Source organism: Neophocaena asiaeorientalis, unplaced genomic scaffold (assembly GCF_003031525.2).
Source record: "Neophocaena asiaeorientalis asiaeorientalis breed wild unplaced genomic scaffold, Neophocaena_asiaeorientalis_V1.1 scaffold223, whole genome shotgun sequence".
NCBI classification, from domain to species: Eukaryota; Metazoa; Chordata; class Mammalia; order Artiodactyla; family Phocoenidae; genus Neophocaena; species Neophocaena asiaeorientalis.
In genome coordinates this window covers 296,629-315,255 of record NW_020175045.1, presented here as the reverse complement: position 1 = coordinate 315,255, position 18,627 = coordinate 296,629, and the positions used below count along the sequence as shown (strand labels likewise).

General features: G+C 53.6%; 1 protein-coding gene across 1 annotated transcript in view; it reads right to left on the bottom strand.

Moving 5' to 3' along the window:
* The window catches only part of LOC112412044 (trinucleotide repeat-containing gene 18 protein-like), a 34,013-nt gene that overhangs the window by 11,255 nt on the left and 4,131 nt on the right, over positions 1 to 18,627 (bottom strand). Inside the window, exons 2-4 of the mRNA XM_024763503.1 lie at positions 3,062 to 3,217; positions 670 to 795; positions 4 to 218 (exon numbers count right to left, since the gene is read on the bottom strand). Coding sequence (XP_024619271.1) covers positions 4 to 218; positions 670 to 795; positions 3,062 to 3,217 — 497 coding nt within the window. The remainder of the gene's footprint in view (positions 1 to 3; positions 219 to 669; positions 796 to 3,061; positions 3,218 to 18,627) is intronic.

Here is an 18,627-nt window from a genome sequence, read left to right as displayed (position 1 = left end):
CGCGCCGCGGGGCCCCGCTGCCTCTTCGCGGGCCCGCGGGTCCTTCTTGCCGAACAGTGGGGGCGGCTCCCCGCCGCGGCCCATCCGGTCCTTGGCTGGACCTTCCCGAGAAGAGCCTTTGGTCGAGGCGCCCGACGAGTGGCCGCCTGGGGTCCTGGAGGAGGGCGCATGAGAGTGCAGGGCACCCGGAGCTCCAGGGGCGGGCAGGTAGAAGCCGTCTGCAGAAAAGAAAGAGCGCAGCCCGTGAGCGAGTGCCCCCTCTGCCGGGGGAGAGGGAAGGGAGGCCCCAAAGGGTGCCCTAGACCCCAGCGCAAGGAGGAGGGCCATGCACAGCACAGCCCCGGGAGAGGGCAGTCTCTGGAAATGGATTAAACCAAGCTGAAACCCCGCCCTGGCCACCTACTAACCTTTCTGAGCCTCAGTTTTCTCATCTGTGAAACGGGGAGAGGCCAGAATTAAGAGCTGCCCAGAGGGCCCAACAGGATTAGATGAGGGCAGGACAACCAGAAGGCTCCAGGAGGCTATGGGTGGGCCCAGAAAGCCTGTGGGGGCCCTTGGGGGCTGGGGTCTTGGGAAACACAGCTGAGATGCTGCCTGGAGTACTCGGTAGTGGTCCCTCCCAACCTCATTCCACAGCTCCCCCCAGTCTCCCCACTCCTGCCCTCTGACCTTTCTGGGTATCGAAAATGCTGGGCTGGCCCAGCTGGCTGAGGAGGGGGCTCCCGCTGCTGGGGGGCTCCAGGTGGTTCAGGTGGAGGTAGGATGGGTACAGCCCGCTGGGCAGGTGGGAGAAGCCTGCAAGAGAGAAAAGAAGCCAGCTGGGACACCTCATGCCTCCCACCGGGAGCTTCCTTCCACCCTCTCTGCTTCTTGGAAATAACGTGTCTTGGCTGTCAGCCCCCTGGTGCTGGGAGCCCTGAGGTCTACCACCAGCTCCCACAGCAAGGATTGCCCCCTCCCAATCCTGGCACTCCAGTCCCTGGCAGCCCCCCGGGGCTAGGGCTCTCGAATCCCCCAGGAAGAGAATCAAATTGGACCCAGTGCAGGGCAATGAGGATGATGAAGATAGATGGCAGTTCTAATCACAGACCAAACCCTTTCAACTGCTTTGCCTTTGTTATTCTCATTTAAATTTCAAATAAAAAAACCTGTGAGGCAAATAATCTTAATATCCCCATTTTACAGATGAGAAAACTGAGGCTCAGAGAGGCCCACTTGCCCGAGGTCCCCCAGCAGAGGAGCCTAGCTCTGAACTGAGGTCACCAGAACTCTTAACCTCAGCCCAACATGGACCCAGTTGAGTGGTTTACTGGCTTAACTTCTCTGCTGTGTGACGCCAAGCAGGTCTCTTGCCTTCTCTGAACTTCAGCCTACCCAGCATCTCCAGCTGCTGGGTCTCCCAGGCAGGTGCTTCTAGGAAAGAATTCCTCCTGCCAGGGGTCTTCCTAACCTCCCACAACCCCCTCCACCCCACCAGTGATGCCCCAGAACCAGGGCCTTACAGGGTGCAGAAGACAGGAAACGGAGGCCACAGAGAAAGAAACAAGAGGCCTGAAAGAGCACACAAGGAATGGAGGCCCAAGAGCCATTCACCAGGGCCCGGAAGGCCAGACAGGTAAGCAGGTGCCGGGGCAATGGAGGAGGATCCTGCCTCTTCTCCTGGGCAGTGGGTCCTACAGGACCTCAGACCCACTGGTGACCCATCCCTGAGGGACTTGGGTCCCCCATGCCCCCCAGTCACTCCCTCTGAGGCCAGAGATGCAGGACCCGTCCCTGGCCACACTGGGCGCACATCTTCACCCACAGCCCCACGTGACAATTACGTTAACAACAGTCACAAGATGATAAGGAACACCTGATACACGTTATCTTGCCTCATTACTGAAACGACACTCCTAGGTAGGCACTGGTTCCCACTGCCTTCTCATCTGTAAGATGGGTATAATACTCCCTCCTCACGGCTTGTTCTGAGGGTAAAGTGAGTTCAAGTATGCAGTTCTTTGTGCATAGGAAGGACACTGCATTGTTTGCTATCGTTACTACTATTACCGGCATCTGCCAGCAAAGGAGAAAAGGGAGTCCGGCTGATGGCACACAGGCACCAGAGGCAGCCTCTGCCCTTCAGGCCCCTCGAGCACCCCCGCTCTGGGCTGGTGGAAATGGGAGGCTCAGATGGGACCCCAGCCCGGAAGGACTGCCCACCATCCCAGACCTAGAGGCAGGATCGCCCCTCCGTGTGGGGCACACACGAGTCGGGACAAGGACGGAAGCACTCAGTGACGACTGGCACAGAGAAGGAAGGAGGGAGACAGTGGGTGGCGAAAGGCCCAGGAGAGCCTTAACCTGCAACAGGCGCCCGACCCGGGAGCACCCAGGACACCCAGGAGGCAGCACCCAGCATCTCGAATCCACCGGAGCCCCAGGTGGCGGATGAACTGAGAGTCTCCCAGGCCCATTCCTTCACTGACGGAGGGGAAACTGAGGCTCCACGGAGGCCCAGGATTTGCTCTGGGCTGGCAGGAAGCCAAGCCAGCAGACCTCCCCACATTTAGGGGCGTCACCGCAGAACAGCAACAAGAGAGCCCAATGGCACCTGGTCCCACTGCTCCCACCATGACAATCACTGATGAGCTGACTGTGCATTGAGGAGACAGCGGGCAGCAGAACGAACTAGACCCTGCCCTCAGAGCTCACTGGTGGGGAAACAGGTATCTCATGAAAAGACACACAGATGAATGTGTCATCACAAGTGGGAGGTGGAACCGGGGTGGGGTGGGGGGTGTGTTTGAGCCAAGCCCTGGAGGAGGAACAGGAGATAGCCAGTGAGCTGCGGTGCGGGGCTGCAAGTGGAGGGAACGGCACGTGTAAAGGCCCTGGGACAGCGCCAAGAGGGAGCGCTGAGCATCTGAAGAACAGCAGGGAGGCTGGATGACCAGAGCTGGGCCCCGCAGGCCACCACGTGGAGGAGTGACCGTGGAGACAGAGGGGAGGCGGCAGACTTGAGAAGTGCCGGGGACAGCGGCCCAGCGCCCTCGGCCCGCCCGCCTGGCTCGCTCCTTACCTTCGTGGGCATGGGCGGCCCACAGCTGCACCATGGGCAGGTTGCTGGGGGTGGGGGAGCGGAAGGAGAGGTCAGAGGGCAGGGGCACCGGGCTCCCATGGGATGAGGCCGAGGGCCCCATCCCGCTGGCCACAAAGCTGCCCAAGAAGGCCTCGCCTGCAGAAAGAAGGGGGGCTGTCAGGCAGCCACCAGGCCGCCGCCGCCCAGCCCACCACCCCGAGATCCCCGCCTCGCCCTGTTTCTCGAGGCTGACACTGGCAGGGAGACCAATCAAACCTCCTCCGCCCAGCCCCACCCCAGCCCCTTGGACTCAGGACCACCCTGGGTCAACTCAGCCAGACTCAGGGCTTGAGAAAACCGCCCAATGAGACCCCAGGTGCCTCCAGGGCACCCAACACTCTTGGCAGAAGGGCGTTACCATCCCCAGACCAGAGGGGGTACGGTTCTCCCCACCTGCACCCGAAAGCTGAGGCTCGGTGCGGGGCAGGGACCTCCGGAGGCCACAGAGTGACGAGGTGGAAGGGGGCTCAGGTTCTGAGCTTCTGGACCAGCGAGGACACCAGAGAGTTGGAGAATGGCCTCCAAGGACCCCAAGGCAGCCCTGGACAGGCCCGGACCAACCCCTCAGCCACCCCTGTGCGGGAGGAACCATGTGCCCATTTAACGGATGAGGAAGCTGAGGCTCAGATGGGAAGTGCCTGATCCCACAGCCTGCGACCAGGGGCTCTGAATGCAGCCCAGCAGCCTGTCCCAGAGCTACAGGGAACTAGCAAGTGACTCAGGGAATGAATGAGAGCAGTGGACAAGGGAGGCCTGTCCCTTCAGAGAGCAGAGCTCCTCCTACTGGGTTCCCTCACATGGGGGCGTGGGGGCCCACTGATGCCAGGAAGGACAACCGGCTAGGGCCCGGGTGGAAGCCGCCCCCGCCCCTGCCACGCCCCATTTGGCCAGGCCCCCAACCGCAGGGGTATGTCCTCCCTCCCGCCATCCAGGGGTGCTGCCCCTAAGCTCCACGTGCCCGTCCTTCAGGGCAAGACGCCGGCAGGCCCCCAGCTCACAGGCCGGGGGAGGCCTACGAGACCTGGGCGGGCGGGGGGGTGGGGGCGGGGGGCTTCCCTTCCCTGGCCTCTTGTTTGCTTGTCAGCAAAATGGGGATAATGATAACGCCTCCCTTGAGAACTGCAGTAAAGGAAGAAGCTCGCGTTTATCAATAATAATCATCATAGCAGCAGAGGCGCCCATTCACTGGACGGCACCAAGCACCGGCTCGGGCCACCGAGGTAAGAGCTCCCCAGGTGCCCCTCAGGGAACCTCTCTAAGGCCCTGTGACGCAGGCACTGTTTGCAGCGGCCCCGAGTGAAGTGGCTGCAGGGGGTCACAGACAACGTGTGACTCGGGTGCCCAGAGGGCCCCAGCCCGGCCCTCAGGGGGCTCACAGACGCCCACCCACACCCTCTGAGTCCCCACAGGCCTCCACGCAGGGCCTACAGACCCGCCCTCACCACCTCCCCGGGGGCACAGGAGGCCCAAACGTCCCCCCAGGCCCTTCAGGGCGCACACAAGGGGCAGGGCCTCCTCCCTGTCGCCCAGAGTGGGGCCGGCATCAGGCAGAGCGATGGGAGGACACCTGGCACCACGTGGCATCACCACCACCCCACGTCCGGGCCCCCCATCCCATCCCCACCAGCCCCCTCACCGGACTCCAGCGCCAAGCCCTCGGGACCCAGGGCCATGGTGGCCCGTCAGTCGGCCCATGCAGCCCCGGCCCGGGCAGCGGGGCCTCCGGGCTGCCAGGCCCCAGGCTTCCTCCTCTGCGGGCAGCGGGTGGCCGGCTCCGGAAGCGGCAGCCAGGGGTTTGCGCAAGGGCTTACATCAGCCGCGGGCTCTTCCTGCCCTGGGCCTGCCCCTGCCCGGGCTTGTGAAACCCGCCCAGAGGCACCCCAGGTCCGGATGCCGCCAACAGCTCCCACCTTTTTTTCCTCCCACAGCTCCCGCCTGCCACGGGGCTCAACGGTGCCCGAACTCCCTCCCCCGGGCCCGGCGGGCAGGCCTGGGCCCTCCGAGAGCCGCGGTGTGCAGCTCCGTTAAACGGGCGTGCCAGCCCCCCTCACCGCCAGGCCCGGGACGGCGGCCGTTTATTTGCACAACTTCACTGTCCCCACCCGCTCCTGAGGCGGCGGGGGGGCAGGGCTCAGATACACGAGATAAACCCCCAGTTGCTGGGACTCCCTTCCACCTGGCCCCTCCGCTCATTCCCTCGGGCCTTCCCTGGGCCTCAGAGAATGCCTCCGCCCAGGACGACGTGGAAATGTAGACCTGTGTCCGCCAGGAGCGGAGTCGGCCTCCCCCGAGGTGCCCAGGTGGCACACAGCAGGCATCAACTCTCGGCCAAGTGACCGCACCGTGTCTGATCCTCTCAGGGCAAAAGCAGACGGACACGTGTTAGGAGGAGGAGAGAAGGCAAGCACAGCTCCTGACACCTAAGGACGCATGTGCCACTCCCGCTGTCCTGCCTGGTCCCCCTAGGGTGGAAGACAAGCAGCTGACCCCCCGACCCCGCCCCACCGGCATCTCCGGACTGCTTCTGAGCTCCACACCCCCGCATCCCCCCACCCCCGGAGTACCTGGAGCTCTCCTCAGGGTCTAGGGACACATCCTCCACTCACACCCACCCCTGGGGACACAGCGGTGGCCTCCTGGGTTCACAGAGAACGGTGGAGGCCTCCGGGCTCTGGGGGGCAGTGACAGTCTAGCCAGAGCCCACCGCCTTTCCCTAGACTTGGCTGGAAGTCCTCCAGCACAGCCTGGGGTGGGAGAGGTCTCCATTCCTCTCATCCCAGACTGAGGTCAAGGCCTGGCCCTCCTTCCCTGGTCCCAGGCCGCCCCCTGGTGACCAGAGGCCTCCATGCCACCTGCCCACCCACGCGAGTATCTCACTCCACGACTGTCCAAGCCTAGAACACACAGTGAACCCGTAATAAAGTACCACTGTTCACAATTAGAAAGGGGGACCTAACCCAACTTCAACAGACACCGGGCTTCACACGGAATCTTCCCACAGGCCTTTCATGGGGCACAGAGGACAATCCCAAAGCCACACAGCCCTGGCCCAGGGGCAGAGCCAGGGCTGACCCGGAGCCCAGCCGTGCAGCCCACACCCCTCCTTCAGGGTAGCCACTCGAGGGCCACCAGGATCCCCCGTGGGAGAACGTTCCCACTGGCCTGCCCGCCATCCTGGACAGACCAAAACCTGGTGAATCAATGACACCTGTTCTACATATTCGCTGGACACTCCAGGAGCCACTGGCCACTTGTGGCTACTGGGCGCTTGAAACGTGTGGCTGGTGAGACTGAGGAGCCTCATCTCCAAATTTATTAAATTGTAATTAATTTAGGCTTAATTTAGCCACAGTCTGGATGGAAGGCTCCTCCCTGCTGGAAACCGGAGCAGGGCAGGGACGGGACCTCTGACAGGCCAGGCCCCCACCATGGACAGAGGTGCGACAGAGGCGGGGGTCCCCAGGGGACAGTGGAAAACAAACCCTGGCCCCAACGCCCACGGCTCCGTGAGTCTGAGTTACTGCACTGCCCCAGGCTGAAGGGTAGGAGAACAGCAATGTCTCCCCTCCAGGTGGACACACAGATTAAATGAACTCACGTCCGTGAAACGCCTTCATGAAGTGCCTCCTTATTTATAGCTACATGACCTGGGGTTTGAAGAAGCCCAGCAACTGCTCCAGGTCAGGGTCCAAGTGGGACTGTCACCTCTACCCAAATTCCATCTGTCCTTCCTTAAAATAAAACTTTTAATTCTGAAACTAGAGAGAGCTGGTGGTTGCCCACGATGAATGCACTAGCTACCACAGAAAGGCGTGCTTTCAAAGAATTCATTGCACGTTGTGTGAATTTCACCTCAATTAAAAAAAAAAAAACACGTAAGCTCCTCTCTCTGCCTCTGAATCCAACACTGCATCTCTCCCTGACCTCGCTGCCCAGGGCGCCCCAGGGCCCAGAGGTTTCCGGGCTGGCACCTTCCCGTCCTGGCTCACCGTCCCACAGCCCCGGGAGTGAAGGAATCTTGTTACCCCCATTTTACAGACTAAGAAACTGAGGCTCAGAGAGACTGACTGGCATCACCGGGCCGGGGCAACCAAGTCGCTCAGCTGGTGCTACAAGCACACCGCACAGCAAGGCCTCAGCTCAGGAATCCCAGCGCGCCAGGCCCTTGGCTCCAGACCGGCCACTGTCCCTCGGACCCTGAGTGAGGGAACCCCCTCACACAGGGCCTGGCCCTCGAAGGTGCTTGGAAAATGGTTTTCCCCTTCTCAGGTCCCAGTGAGAGAGGAAGGATGCCCCCGGGGCAAGAAAGGAGGTCCCGAGGCCTGGCTATGGGGCAACTTACCCGTGCCCCTGCCACTGCCCGGGGGAGAGGTCCAGGTCCCTCTGGGAATGTAAGCAGCAGGGAGCTGGGCATGGGCCCCCCACTCTTGTGCCCCCTCCAGGACTGAGCTAACGGGCCCTCCCAAGCTGGGACCCGCCAACATCCCAGGCCCTCCCACCCCATACACTGCATCTCAGGGACACAGCAGAGAGCCATGAGTTTGGGGGTGCAGGCCAGCCTGTTCTCAGCCATCGCCACCTCCTTCATCCACACTGAGAACACAGGAAGGGCTTCAGGGCTTTGCGGACTCCCAGGCTGGCCAAGGTCACCAGGAGGCAGAACTCAAATCCTGAAAAGGTGTTGGGGGCTGGGGAATGAGGCCCGTCCGGATGAACCCCACAGGGGGCTGCCCTACGCTCACCTGCTGGCCCCTAGAGAGGGCAACGGTGAGGCCACCTTAGCCGCTCAGTGGAACCTTGCCTCTGTAATGGATGGAGTCACTGGGCTCCTTCTAGAAACTGCCTATAAAATAGATACCTGAAGTCCTCGCTGGTGGGAGAGGGGAGGGGGACTTGGATGAGATCATGGTGGGTACAAAGGTCTGGTAAACAATGAAGGACTCATAGGACTTTATCACAGGCTCGGGCGGGAATATGGGACAGCACAGCCCCACGGGCTGCACCCCAGGGCCTTTTGCACCTGGAATCCATTCCTCCCTCCACGTACTGCAAGTTATCTGTATACTCCCGTCTGCATATACCTCACTCCCTTCTCTTGCAGCCCAGGTGACAGGGAACGAATGTGGGCCTTCCGTCACCAGGGCCCCATAAACTGCAACCTGCCCCACCCCCACCCCCTTTCCTGACTTATTTTTTCCACCGTGCTTATCACCACTTATCAGACCATATACACATTAGCTCCTCCTTTATTGTAGTTCCTTGCTTATTGTCCCTCTCCACCCACTGGAACAGGAGTAGGCAAGATTCTTCTTGAAAGGGCCAGATAATAAATACTTTAGGCGTTGCAGGCCTATTCTACCTGCCTGACAATACTTAAAACTACTGGGCTTTGTCCCAGTGAAACTTTATTTACAAAAAACAGGAGATGGGCCAGATTCGGAGGCAGTTTGCAGACCCCTGCCTTACACCATCCCCAGTGCCCCGCTGTGTACCTACACTGTACACAGTAGGTGCTCGATTAATATTTGTGGGTGGGAGGGAGGGGCAAGGTCACGATCAGTTAGAACTGGATGAAGGACGAAGAGGAGCCTTTCCTGGGCCCTACTTCACAGCCAGCGTAGGGCTTCAAGGCTTCACTTCATGCTGTCTCTAATCCAACCACCCCATGCCACCCTCCCCACGAACCACCCACCCCCACCATCAACTCTGGGAGGGAGAGATTCTTGTCCCTTTTACAGATGAGGAAACTGAGGCTCTGACTCCAAAATCTACACTTTTCCACTCAGCCACAGAGACCCTGTTTTCATCTCTTCACTCCCAAAGGCCCCCTCCACAACCAAACAAGAAACAAATGTGTTTTCCCTTCCTATTTTAAAACGTTTTGGCCTCGCAAAGAACTGCATTCCTTAAGAGGTCACCAAAGGCTATCAGAGCATCTCATCGGCATGATCAGATCAGGGTTATCACCCAAGAAAAGAGCCCATTCTAGCCCAGAGCACAGACATGTGACTTGGCCGTTTCTATGACAGCCGCTGAAAATAGTCCGAGGACCCTCTGGATAAAATGACCTTCAGACTCCCATTCATCCCAAGATTTCTGTAATATCTAAGCCAGAGCAGGGGTTAATGCCCTGTCTCTTAAAGAAAGAGCCTTATCGTTCAATCAGAACCCCAGGCAATTCACAAATGAAGAACGGTAAATAATGGCCAAATTCAGGAAAAAGTTAGTATCGCAAACAAGTACCGAAACAGGATGACATCATTTTCATCTATCAATCAGCATATTTTTAGTTTGCTTGTGGGGCGGGGGGTCTGTGGAGCAGCAGAGGGAGGGTGAGGACACAGCCAACCCATCCCCAGCTTTTGGAAAGCAAGTCAGCAGGCTGGCAAAGCCCAGACCCACTTCTGGGGGTCCCCCTCAAGGAAACCACCTTTGTGGGCAAAGATGTACTTCTTCGGATGCTCGCTGCAGCCAAACTGATGGAGAGATTTACTGCAATCCCAATCCAAACCCCAGTAGGGGCAAAGGTTGGGGGAGGGGGAGGGGCTGTGAAAATTGACAAACTGTCCCTAAAAGTTACATAGGAATTGAAAGTCGGGTGAAAAATTGACGCGATTTTTGCACACCCATGTTCCTAGCAGCGTTATTCCCATTCACAACAGCGAAAAGATGCAAGCAACCCAAGGGTCCACTGGATAAACGAAATGTGGTCTATCTTTATACTATGAAATATCATTCAGCCTTAAGAAGAAAGGACATTCTGACCCCTGACCCAACATGGATGAACCTTGAAGACAGGATGCTAAGCGAAATAAGCCAGACACAGGTCAAATATTGTTATGATGGCACTTCTAGGAGGTCCCTGGCGGAGCCAGATTCATAGAGACAGGAAGTAGAGGGTGGGGGCCAGGGGCTGGGGGAGGGGGATGGAGGTTAGTGCTTCATGGGGACAGAGTTTCAGTTCGGAGGATGGGAATGTTCTGGAGATGATGCTGGTGGTGACTGTGAATGGCGGTGACTTGACTGATGTGAATGTACTTTATGCCACTGAACCGTACACGTAAAAATGGTTACGGTGGCAAACCTACCTGTACTGTACTAGTTAAAAGAAAAAGTTATATAGAAACACAGAAAATCAAGAATAGCCGGGGCAACCTTCAAGATGAAGAATAACGTGGGAAGACTTAGGCTATCAAATACCAGTAATGCAGGTGGTGTGATATGGGCACATGGGTACACGAAAAGGCCTATGGGGACAGGACGGTTCGGAAACAGGCCCACCAATGCACGGGGTAGAAAAAGGATGGTCTTTTCAATAAACACTGCTGGTCCACTTGGACACCCATATGGGAAAAGCCATGAATCTTGACCCTCTACTTCACACCATACCTAAAAATCCCTTCCAGGTGCACTGCAGAAAGGCAAAAGGCAAAAGATTCTAGAAGAAAACACACTGGAAAATTCCTTCGTGACCCAAGGGCAGCCAAAGCTTTCTTAAAGACCACATTAAAAAGCACTGACCATAAAAAAAAAAAAAAAGCACTGACCATAAAGATAAGACCGATATACTGAAGTACATGAAAATTAGGAATGTCTATTCATCACGTGACGCCATTAGGAGAATGGAAATGTGAGCCACCTCATGGAGAAAGATCCGTGCCCCACTGAAGGGCTTGTATCCAAAATATATAAAGAATGCCTGAGAATCAACAAGCAAAAGGCAGACACCACGATGTAAAAACGGGCAAGATGCAACAGGAGAGTGGCAAATAAGGACGTCCAAGTGTCCAGTAAATCCATGACAAGGTACTCAGCCTCATAAACCACGGAGGAAATGTGAATGAAAACTTCTGCACACCCACCAGAAGGGTTAACGTGTCAAAAAGGAAAAATGGACAATATTAATACATGGCCAGAGGGAGCATAAATTAGTACAACCGTTCTCAAAGAGTTTGGCAGAATCTAGAAACCTTTCTGACCCAGCAACGCCCTCGCAGGTCTGCGCAGAAAGATCGCATATTGGAATTCAAAGATCTTCTCACCAGTAATCGCCAAAACTGGAAAATAACCCAAATGTCCAACAAGAGCTGGATAAACAAATTGTTGCATTCTCACAGGAGGCAACCCCTTCAGCCAGGAGAAGGCACTACAGCGACCAGGGCAGGATAAATCTCACCACCTCACACCCAAGAGAACGCACTATATGCTTCCACAAGCGTGAAGGGCACCAACAGACAATTCAAAGCAGGTGGTTTAAGCCAGGTTGGGGTCACCTTGGGACAGGGTGACAGAACAGGGCACCTGGGTTTCCTTCGTAACCTGGTTGATTCCGTTTGTGAAAAAAATAACCAAACTGTACGTTTATGATCTCTGCTTATTTCTGTATGTCCTTTAAGCCCCGATAAAAAAATATCCTTTAAAAAACTGAGCGCAGAGGGAGGCCAATCTGAGCACGAGCGTGAGTAATTTTCAGGGAACTCTCACATTAACAAAATTTGCAAAAACAAAAACAAGTAAATAAATAAAAATGAGCCCAGCAAGGAAAAGGGAAAGAGAAAGAAACATTCTCATTCATACCCCATCTCTCCCCAGCCCCTGGCTTTCTCGCCAGAAAGCTCATGTCTGGCCCCTAGATCCCACACTTCCTGGCTGTGTGACCTTGGGGAGGTGACACAACCTCTCTGAGCCTTACTTTCCTCTAAAGTAAAATCGGGAGTTCCCTGGTGGTCTGGTGGTTAGGATTCCGGGCTTTCACTGCCGTGACCCAGGTTCAGTCCCCTGGTGGGGGAACTGAGATCCCGCAAGCTGCACGGTGTGGCCAACAAAAAAAATAATAAGAAAATAAAGCTCTCACCTTTAAAAAGAAAGTAAAATGAAGGGCAGACAAGAAAGGAAAGAAATTGTGCCTGGGGCCGTGCCTGTGTCCTCCGCTTCACGGCACTCCCCTCTCCCCGAGGAAGGTGACACAAGAAGACAGACCAGCAAGGCTGAGGGACAGAGCTAGAGGGTGGGGGGCTTACTCTGCACATTCTTGGTGCTGTGACTGGGCCACAGGACCTGTGGCCACTGCCAACGTCCCCAAGCTCCCATCCGTGCAGTACACGTGGCTGAGAATCTTGAGCTGCAGAGGTTCTTCCTCTGAGCTAAGCAGAGGCTCAGAAGCCACGAGGCTCAGAAGCCACCAGGCCAGATCGACCTGCCCCGCCCACCTAGGAGGGGAGGGGTCCAGCTGGGCCTGAGGGCTGGCCCGAGGGGCTTTATTCCTCCAGCTCCCTCATCCAGGCTAAGTGTTACCTCCAGCCTCCCTCCCCTTCCACTGGAGCCAGCCCTCACCCCAGGACGGTCGGATATCCCAGCAGGCACCTTTTAGCCGCCCAGACCTCCCAGCTCCTCCCCAGCAGAGGTCACAGCAAGTGAAGGGCAATCTGGGTTTAACTCCAGCCCCTCCCCCAGCCCAGAATCTGGGCCCCCTGTAGGCTAGGACTTTGCCTTGCTCCCACCAGACACCCAGACCACAAAGTAGGTGCTCAAATCTAAATAAAGGGGATCCCAAGGCAGCCCAGAGCGGTCAAGGCCTCAGCCTTGCCAATGATATGCAAATGCATCCACCCCGGCCTCGCCCCAGGGCTCCAGACTTTCTCAATTCTAAAGCAATTACAGAGGATTTCCCCATTGATTTCTCTTCCCCCTAAAGGAGGTCCTGGCCTAGAGGAAGTAGAGATAGGGATGGAGGGAGGGCCTTCTAGGAACTATGGGCCAAAACCAGGGCAGTGTCCTAGTGGGGAAGGCGGAGAAAGAGAGGAACCAGGTCTCTCCGGCACGGGGCCAGGGGAGGAGAGGCAGCCGGATCCCAGGGCACTGAGATCTAGTATGACAAATCCTTTCCCAGAGGACTCCCCTGGCGGTCCAGTGGTTTAGACTCCACGCATCCACTGCACGGGGCACCGTTTCGATCCCTGGTTGGGGAACTAAGATCCCACATGCCAAAAAAAGAAAGAAAAGGAAAAAATCCTTCCCCAGGTGCCAGAACACTCACAAAAATGGCAGTAACACGGTTTTAAAAGGAAACATTACTGCGCATGAATGGAACCCTTGAGGGTCTTAGGCTGGATTCTCAGGGCTGGTGTGGGGACCAAAGTGAAAATGCGATCTGAGTACAAATCCTCATCCTTAAAAGGTACACTCAGCTCTTGGAAGAGGGGCGGCCAAGTTTAAACTCCCTGGAGGCTGTTAACAGGACTCCAGCCTGGGAGACTTAGGAAGACAGAAAGGAAAACCTACAGACACTGTCAGAAACTTCCACAATGGTCAACAAGTCCCCCCCTTGGATCCCAGTCTCATCAGCTTGTTAGCGCCTCTTTCTTAAATATGAAGAGACACCAGAGAACCAGCCAGACACCTGCAGAGTCTCCAACGTGAAAGACAAATGAACAAAAAAGACCCAGAGGAACAGAGACCATGCCTGAAAGAAGAAAACTCCAGAAAAAAATATAATTAATATCCTGCAAGTGATGAGAACTAATGTATCCATGAAACAAGAACAGGGTGCGATTGAAAAAATAAAAGGACTTGCCTAGTGGCACAGTGGTTAATAATCCGCCTGCCAATGCAGGGAACACGGGTTCAATCCCTGGTCCTCGTCCGGGAAGATCCCACATGCCACGGTGCAACAAAGCCCATGCGCCACAACTACTGAAGCCCGCGCGCCTAGAGCCCGTGCTCCAAAACAAGAGAAGCCGCTGCAATGAGAAGCCCGCGCACCGCGACAAAGAGTAGCCCCGCTCGCCACAACTAGAGAAAGCCCACAAAGCCCACGGGCAGCAACAAAGACCCAACGCAGCCAAAAATAAAAATAAACGAATATTTTTAAAAAAGAGAGGAGCATCCAGGTTATAAGACAGAGCTCCTAGATATTAAAAATATAACTTAATTAAAAAACCAAACTGCACAGTTAGAAGACACAATTGAGACCATCTAGAAAGCAGAAGAAACAAAGAGATGGAAAATAGCAAAGAAAGTAGAAGAAACGTAGGTGATCGTTCTAGGAGATCCACTAATAGAGGCACTAGAAAGAATAGCAAAAATGGTGAGAAGTAAATCATAAAATACCAATAAAATTGACAGTAATTCAAAAAGTCTTCATTTAAAATGTAAAAGGTAAGCACTATTACTCGTTTTACATGAGAAAAAACTGAAGCTTACAGAGTTAGGTAACATGTCCAAGGCCATGTGGCAAGTGGAAGAGCATGGGTAAGAATTTCAGAGCCAACGCTCTATAACTATTACATGGTTCTAGAAGATTTTAGGCGTTTGTAAAAGGGAAGACAAAAAGTTCACGTACGAAGATCAAGAATCAAAATAACATCACACCCTCAAAAGCTGCACTGGAATTTAGAAGGTGATGTTGCAGTTTGCTCAAATGATTTCCAAGATGTCCATCAAGCCTGAAGGTAAAAATAAAGGCATTTTCAGGTATACTAGGCCTCAAAAAAAATCGCCTTCTGTGTATCCTTTCACAGAATGCTACTGCAAGATACGCTCCGCCAAAACAAGGAAAGCAGGAAAGAGGAAGGAATGAGAATCAGGAAACAGGAGATGCAACACAGCACAGAGGGACAGTGAGTCTGCAAAGGCCCAGCCACCAGGCAAACCAGACTAGAGGAGGAAGAAGAAAAACTGCAGGAAGGAAATCTCCAAGACGCAGCTCATCCAACAGATCTAACCAAATGAAAACTATACCAAGAGATGAGAAGACAGAGATTCTAAGAAATCCCTGCAAATGGGGGGAAAAAAGAGGCAATTAATAACTCAAGGAAATAAAGAAATGAATTTTATTATATCACTTGGCTCAAATACAAACATTTACAAATCCAAAGCCATAATAATAAATCTGATCTAAACAAAATTGTATTTCGGGAATTCCCTGGTGGTCCAGTGGCCGGGACTCTGTGCTTTCACTGCCGAGGGTCCAGGAGGGCCCAGGTTCAATCCCTGGTGGGGGAACTAGGATCCCACAGGCTGCGTGGCATAGCCAAAACAAAAAACAAAACAACAACAAAACAAAACTGTATTTCACAAATATTGGGAGGAGAGAGGAAGGAGGAATGGGGGTGGGGGATGGCGTGAGGCAACAACGACAAGCAACGGTTACTAAGTGCTTATTATTATTTGTTTGTTCGTTTGTTTGTTTGTTTGCAGTACGTGGGCCTCTCACTGCTGTGGCCTCTCCCGTTGCGGAGCACAGGCTCCGGACGTGCAGGCTCAGCGGCCATGGCTCACAGGCCCAGCCGCTCCACGGCATGTGGGATCTTCCCGGACCGGGGACGAACCCATGTCCCCTGCCTCGGCAGGCGGACTCTCAACCACTGTGCCACCAGGGAAGCCCAGTGCTTATTATTTTCCAGATACTGTTCTAAATGCTTTACATGTATTAATGATTTAATCCTCATAACAATCTCATGAAGTAGGTACTATTATTATCCCCATTTTACAGATGAGAAAATCAAGGTAGGAGAGGTAAAGAAACTTGCCTATGGTCTCACACTGATAAATGGGAGAGTCAGGATAGAGACTTGGACAGTCTATGCAAAATCCTCATCTTCTATAGAAGTCAATAAAGAATCTCAAAATCTAAAAAATAACTAGCAGTAGAAGCAGGGAATTACAGAAAAATATGGATGAAAAGGCCAAAAAAGAAAAACAGCCAAGAGAATTTAAAGGGGGCATCAGGAATGGGGAGACAGGAGGCAAGGGATTGCTGGCTCTCCTTATAATCCTTCTAACACCATCTGACTTTTTAAACGACACCTAACTTTAAAGTTTATACTCTGCATAAAACAGAAGTGTATACTTTCACTAGGTGAATTTTACAGGATGCAAAGTATTCCTCAATAAAGCTTTAAAAAATGAGGGAAAAAAAGTGTTTAAGATGCAGGCACAGGGACTTCCCTGGCAGTCCAGTGGTTAAGAATCTGAGCTTCCAGTGCAGGGGGCACGGGTTCAATCCCTGGTTGGGGAACTAAGATGCAGAGCGGGTGGGGGTGGGAGGGATGCACGCTCAATTAGGTACTACTACTCACTCACCAGAATGAATAGAATTTAAAGCAACCGACAATGTCACGTGCTGGGAAGACAGGGCACGGACTGCACAATGGTGCGACCACTGGAAAGCTCACAGCTACAAAAGCTGAATCTACACATACTCTGTGACCCACCAATTGCAGTCCTAGATACTATCTACACAGCCAAAGAAATGTGTACCTACGTGCACCAAAAGGGTACGATCGTACCAGCACTATTCATAGCAAACACTGGCAACAACCTAAATGTCCATCGACAGACAAGAGTGATGTGAACTCTGCCGTATTCACGAGGTGGAATACTATTACAGCAACCAGAAATCAGTTACTGCTTCACACCTCAGATACGGATGAATCTTACACGCTGGTGTGAGTGAAAACAGCTAAAAATCAAAAAGGACAGGCTGCGTGACTCCATTGACAGAAAGTTCAAATACAGGAAAAACGAATCTAAGGTAACAGAAATAAGAATGAAGTTGGGTGTGGGGTGGATGGTGACCAGGAGAGAGCAGAGGGAACCTTCTGGATGCGGGAAACGTCCCGATCTTGAGCTGGCTGGTGGTGACATCAGTGTGTTCATTTTGTAAAACTGCAAGTACTGACCACTCAAGATTGAAGCGTTTCACAGAGTATCCATTCCACCAAAAAAAGGAGAATAATAAAAATAATGTGTTCCAGTTGGCACCCTGGAGTCTAGGGAGCCTGTGGACCATACAAAGGGGCTACGTACACGATTTCAGAGGTCCTCAGAGAGGACCAGACTAGAGCCAGGGATTCGTGAGTCACTGGTTAAGGACAATTTTAATTACAGCAATCACTTTTACTGTAACTTTTGCACAGGGCTATTCGTACGCTAGGCACTTCAGTACCATTAATGGACCCATTTCACAGATAAGAAAATCTAGGCTTAGAGTCATCACCCAGTAAGTGCAAGAGCAAAATCCGACCTCAGCCCCGAGGCCCTCCTGCCCCTGGCAGTTATCTGGAGATTGCAAGATGAACCTAAGCTGGTGCATAAGGCCCAGAACATGCAAAATTATTACTGAGAGTGTGTGAAGCAGGTTTTTTATTCTGGGCTGAGGGTCCATCACTTTCATTAGCTCATAAAAGAACCTGGGATGCAGATGGTGAATGCATTCACGGCATGCAAACATGGTTTGTTTTTGTGATTCCGATCAAATGGCCTTGATTTCCTCCAAAGTCAGATGCCAGGCCTCTACGGGGCAGCTGGCGTGCCAAGGACCCCTAGCCCTGAGGGCCAAGACCGGCCACTGGCCAGGGGTCCCCACTGCCCCTGGGGAGGCCCAAGACCTGTCTTGAGCAGCAGCTCCCACAGGTGCCCTCAAAAGCTGGGCTGGGAAGTAAAGGACAGGTGAGGTTCATGATGGGGGTAGATTCTGGGTGAAAGACAGGACCCCACATGACCAAAGACAGGGCTCTAAGGGACCACCAGGTGACAGTTACATGAGATCAGGCTGCAGACTGGTCCACGCCAGGAGCCAAGATCACCCCGACCTGGCCACATCCAAATCAAGAACGCTCGATCACCAGCTTCTCCTCAAACCTGTTCCTCCCCATTCCTCCAGAAGTAGCACTGACCAAAAATCCATTTGCTGTCCTCCTCATCTGCCCCTCCACATCGATCTCAGCAGTCCCACCTCCAGCCTTCCTCCCTGGTCACTATCACCTCCCTGACAACCTCCTCACCACGGACAAGTTCCCTCTTCTCTCCTGTCTACCGATCTCCAGCAATCCAGATTAATTTTGTTAAATGCCCATTTGGAAATCATTTCAAACTCAAAGTCTGAAACAGTTCAACTAGCAAATAGTCCAACTGCCGTATGACCTTCCCCAGGTTCAGCAATTGTGAACTGCTTTCTCACCCTACGTGTGACAGGGTGAGAAGCTCATTTATTTGAAATCATTTGATTTATCGTTGTCTCCCACGTCTAAAAATTTTAGATATTGTTTTTTTCTTTTCCTGAGCCATTCCTGAGAGTACTTGCATTCATCAAGTCCCCTGCCCCTAAACATTTCAGTGTTCTTACTTCGCAAGAGCAAGGACGTTCTCTTACATAATCACACTACAGTGATCAACTTCCTGAAACCTGATATTCACTTGATGCTATCGGCTAATCTACAGTCCATATTCCAATTCTGTCAATTGCCCCAGTGATGCTCTTTAGAGCAATTTCTCCCCTGATCCGAGATCCAATCGAGGGCTATATATGGCCTTTTTGCTGTCAGTTTTTTCATCTCCTTCAACCAGGAACAGTTCTCAGCCTTCGTCTTGCATGCCACTGACATTTTTTAAGAGTCCAGACTAGTTCTGTAAAATGTCCCTCAATTTGAGTCACTCCCTCCATTTAAAACCCTGCCTTCTCATTCCTCAGAGTTTGAAATTCCAAGACCTCATTACTGGCCTTG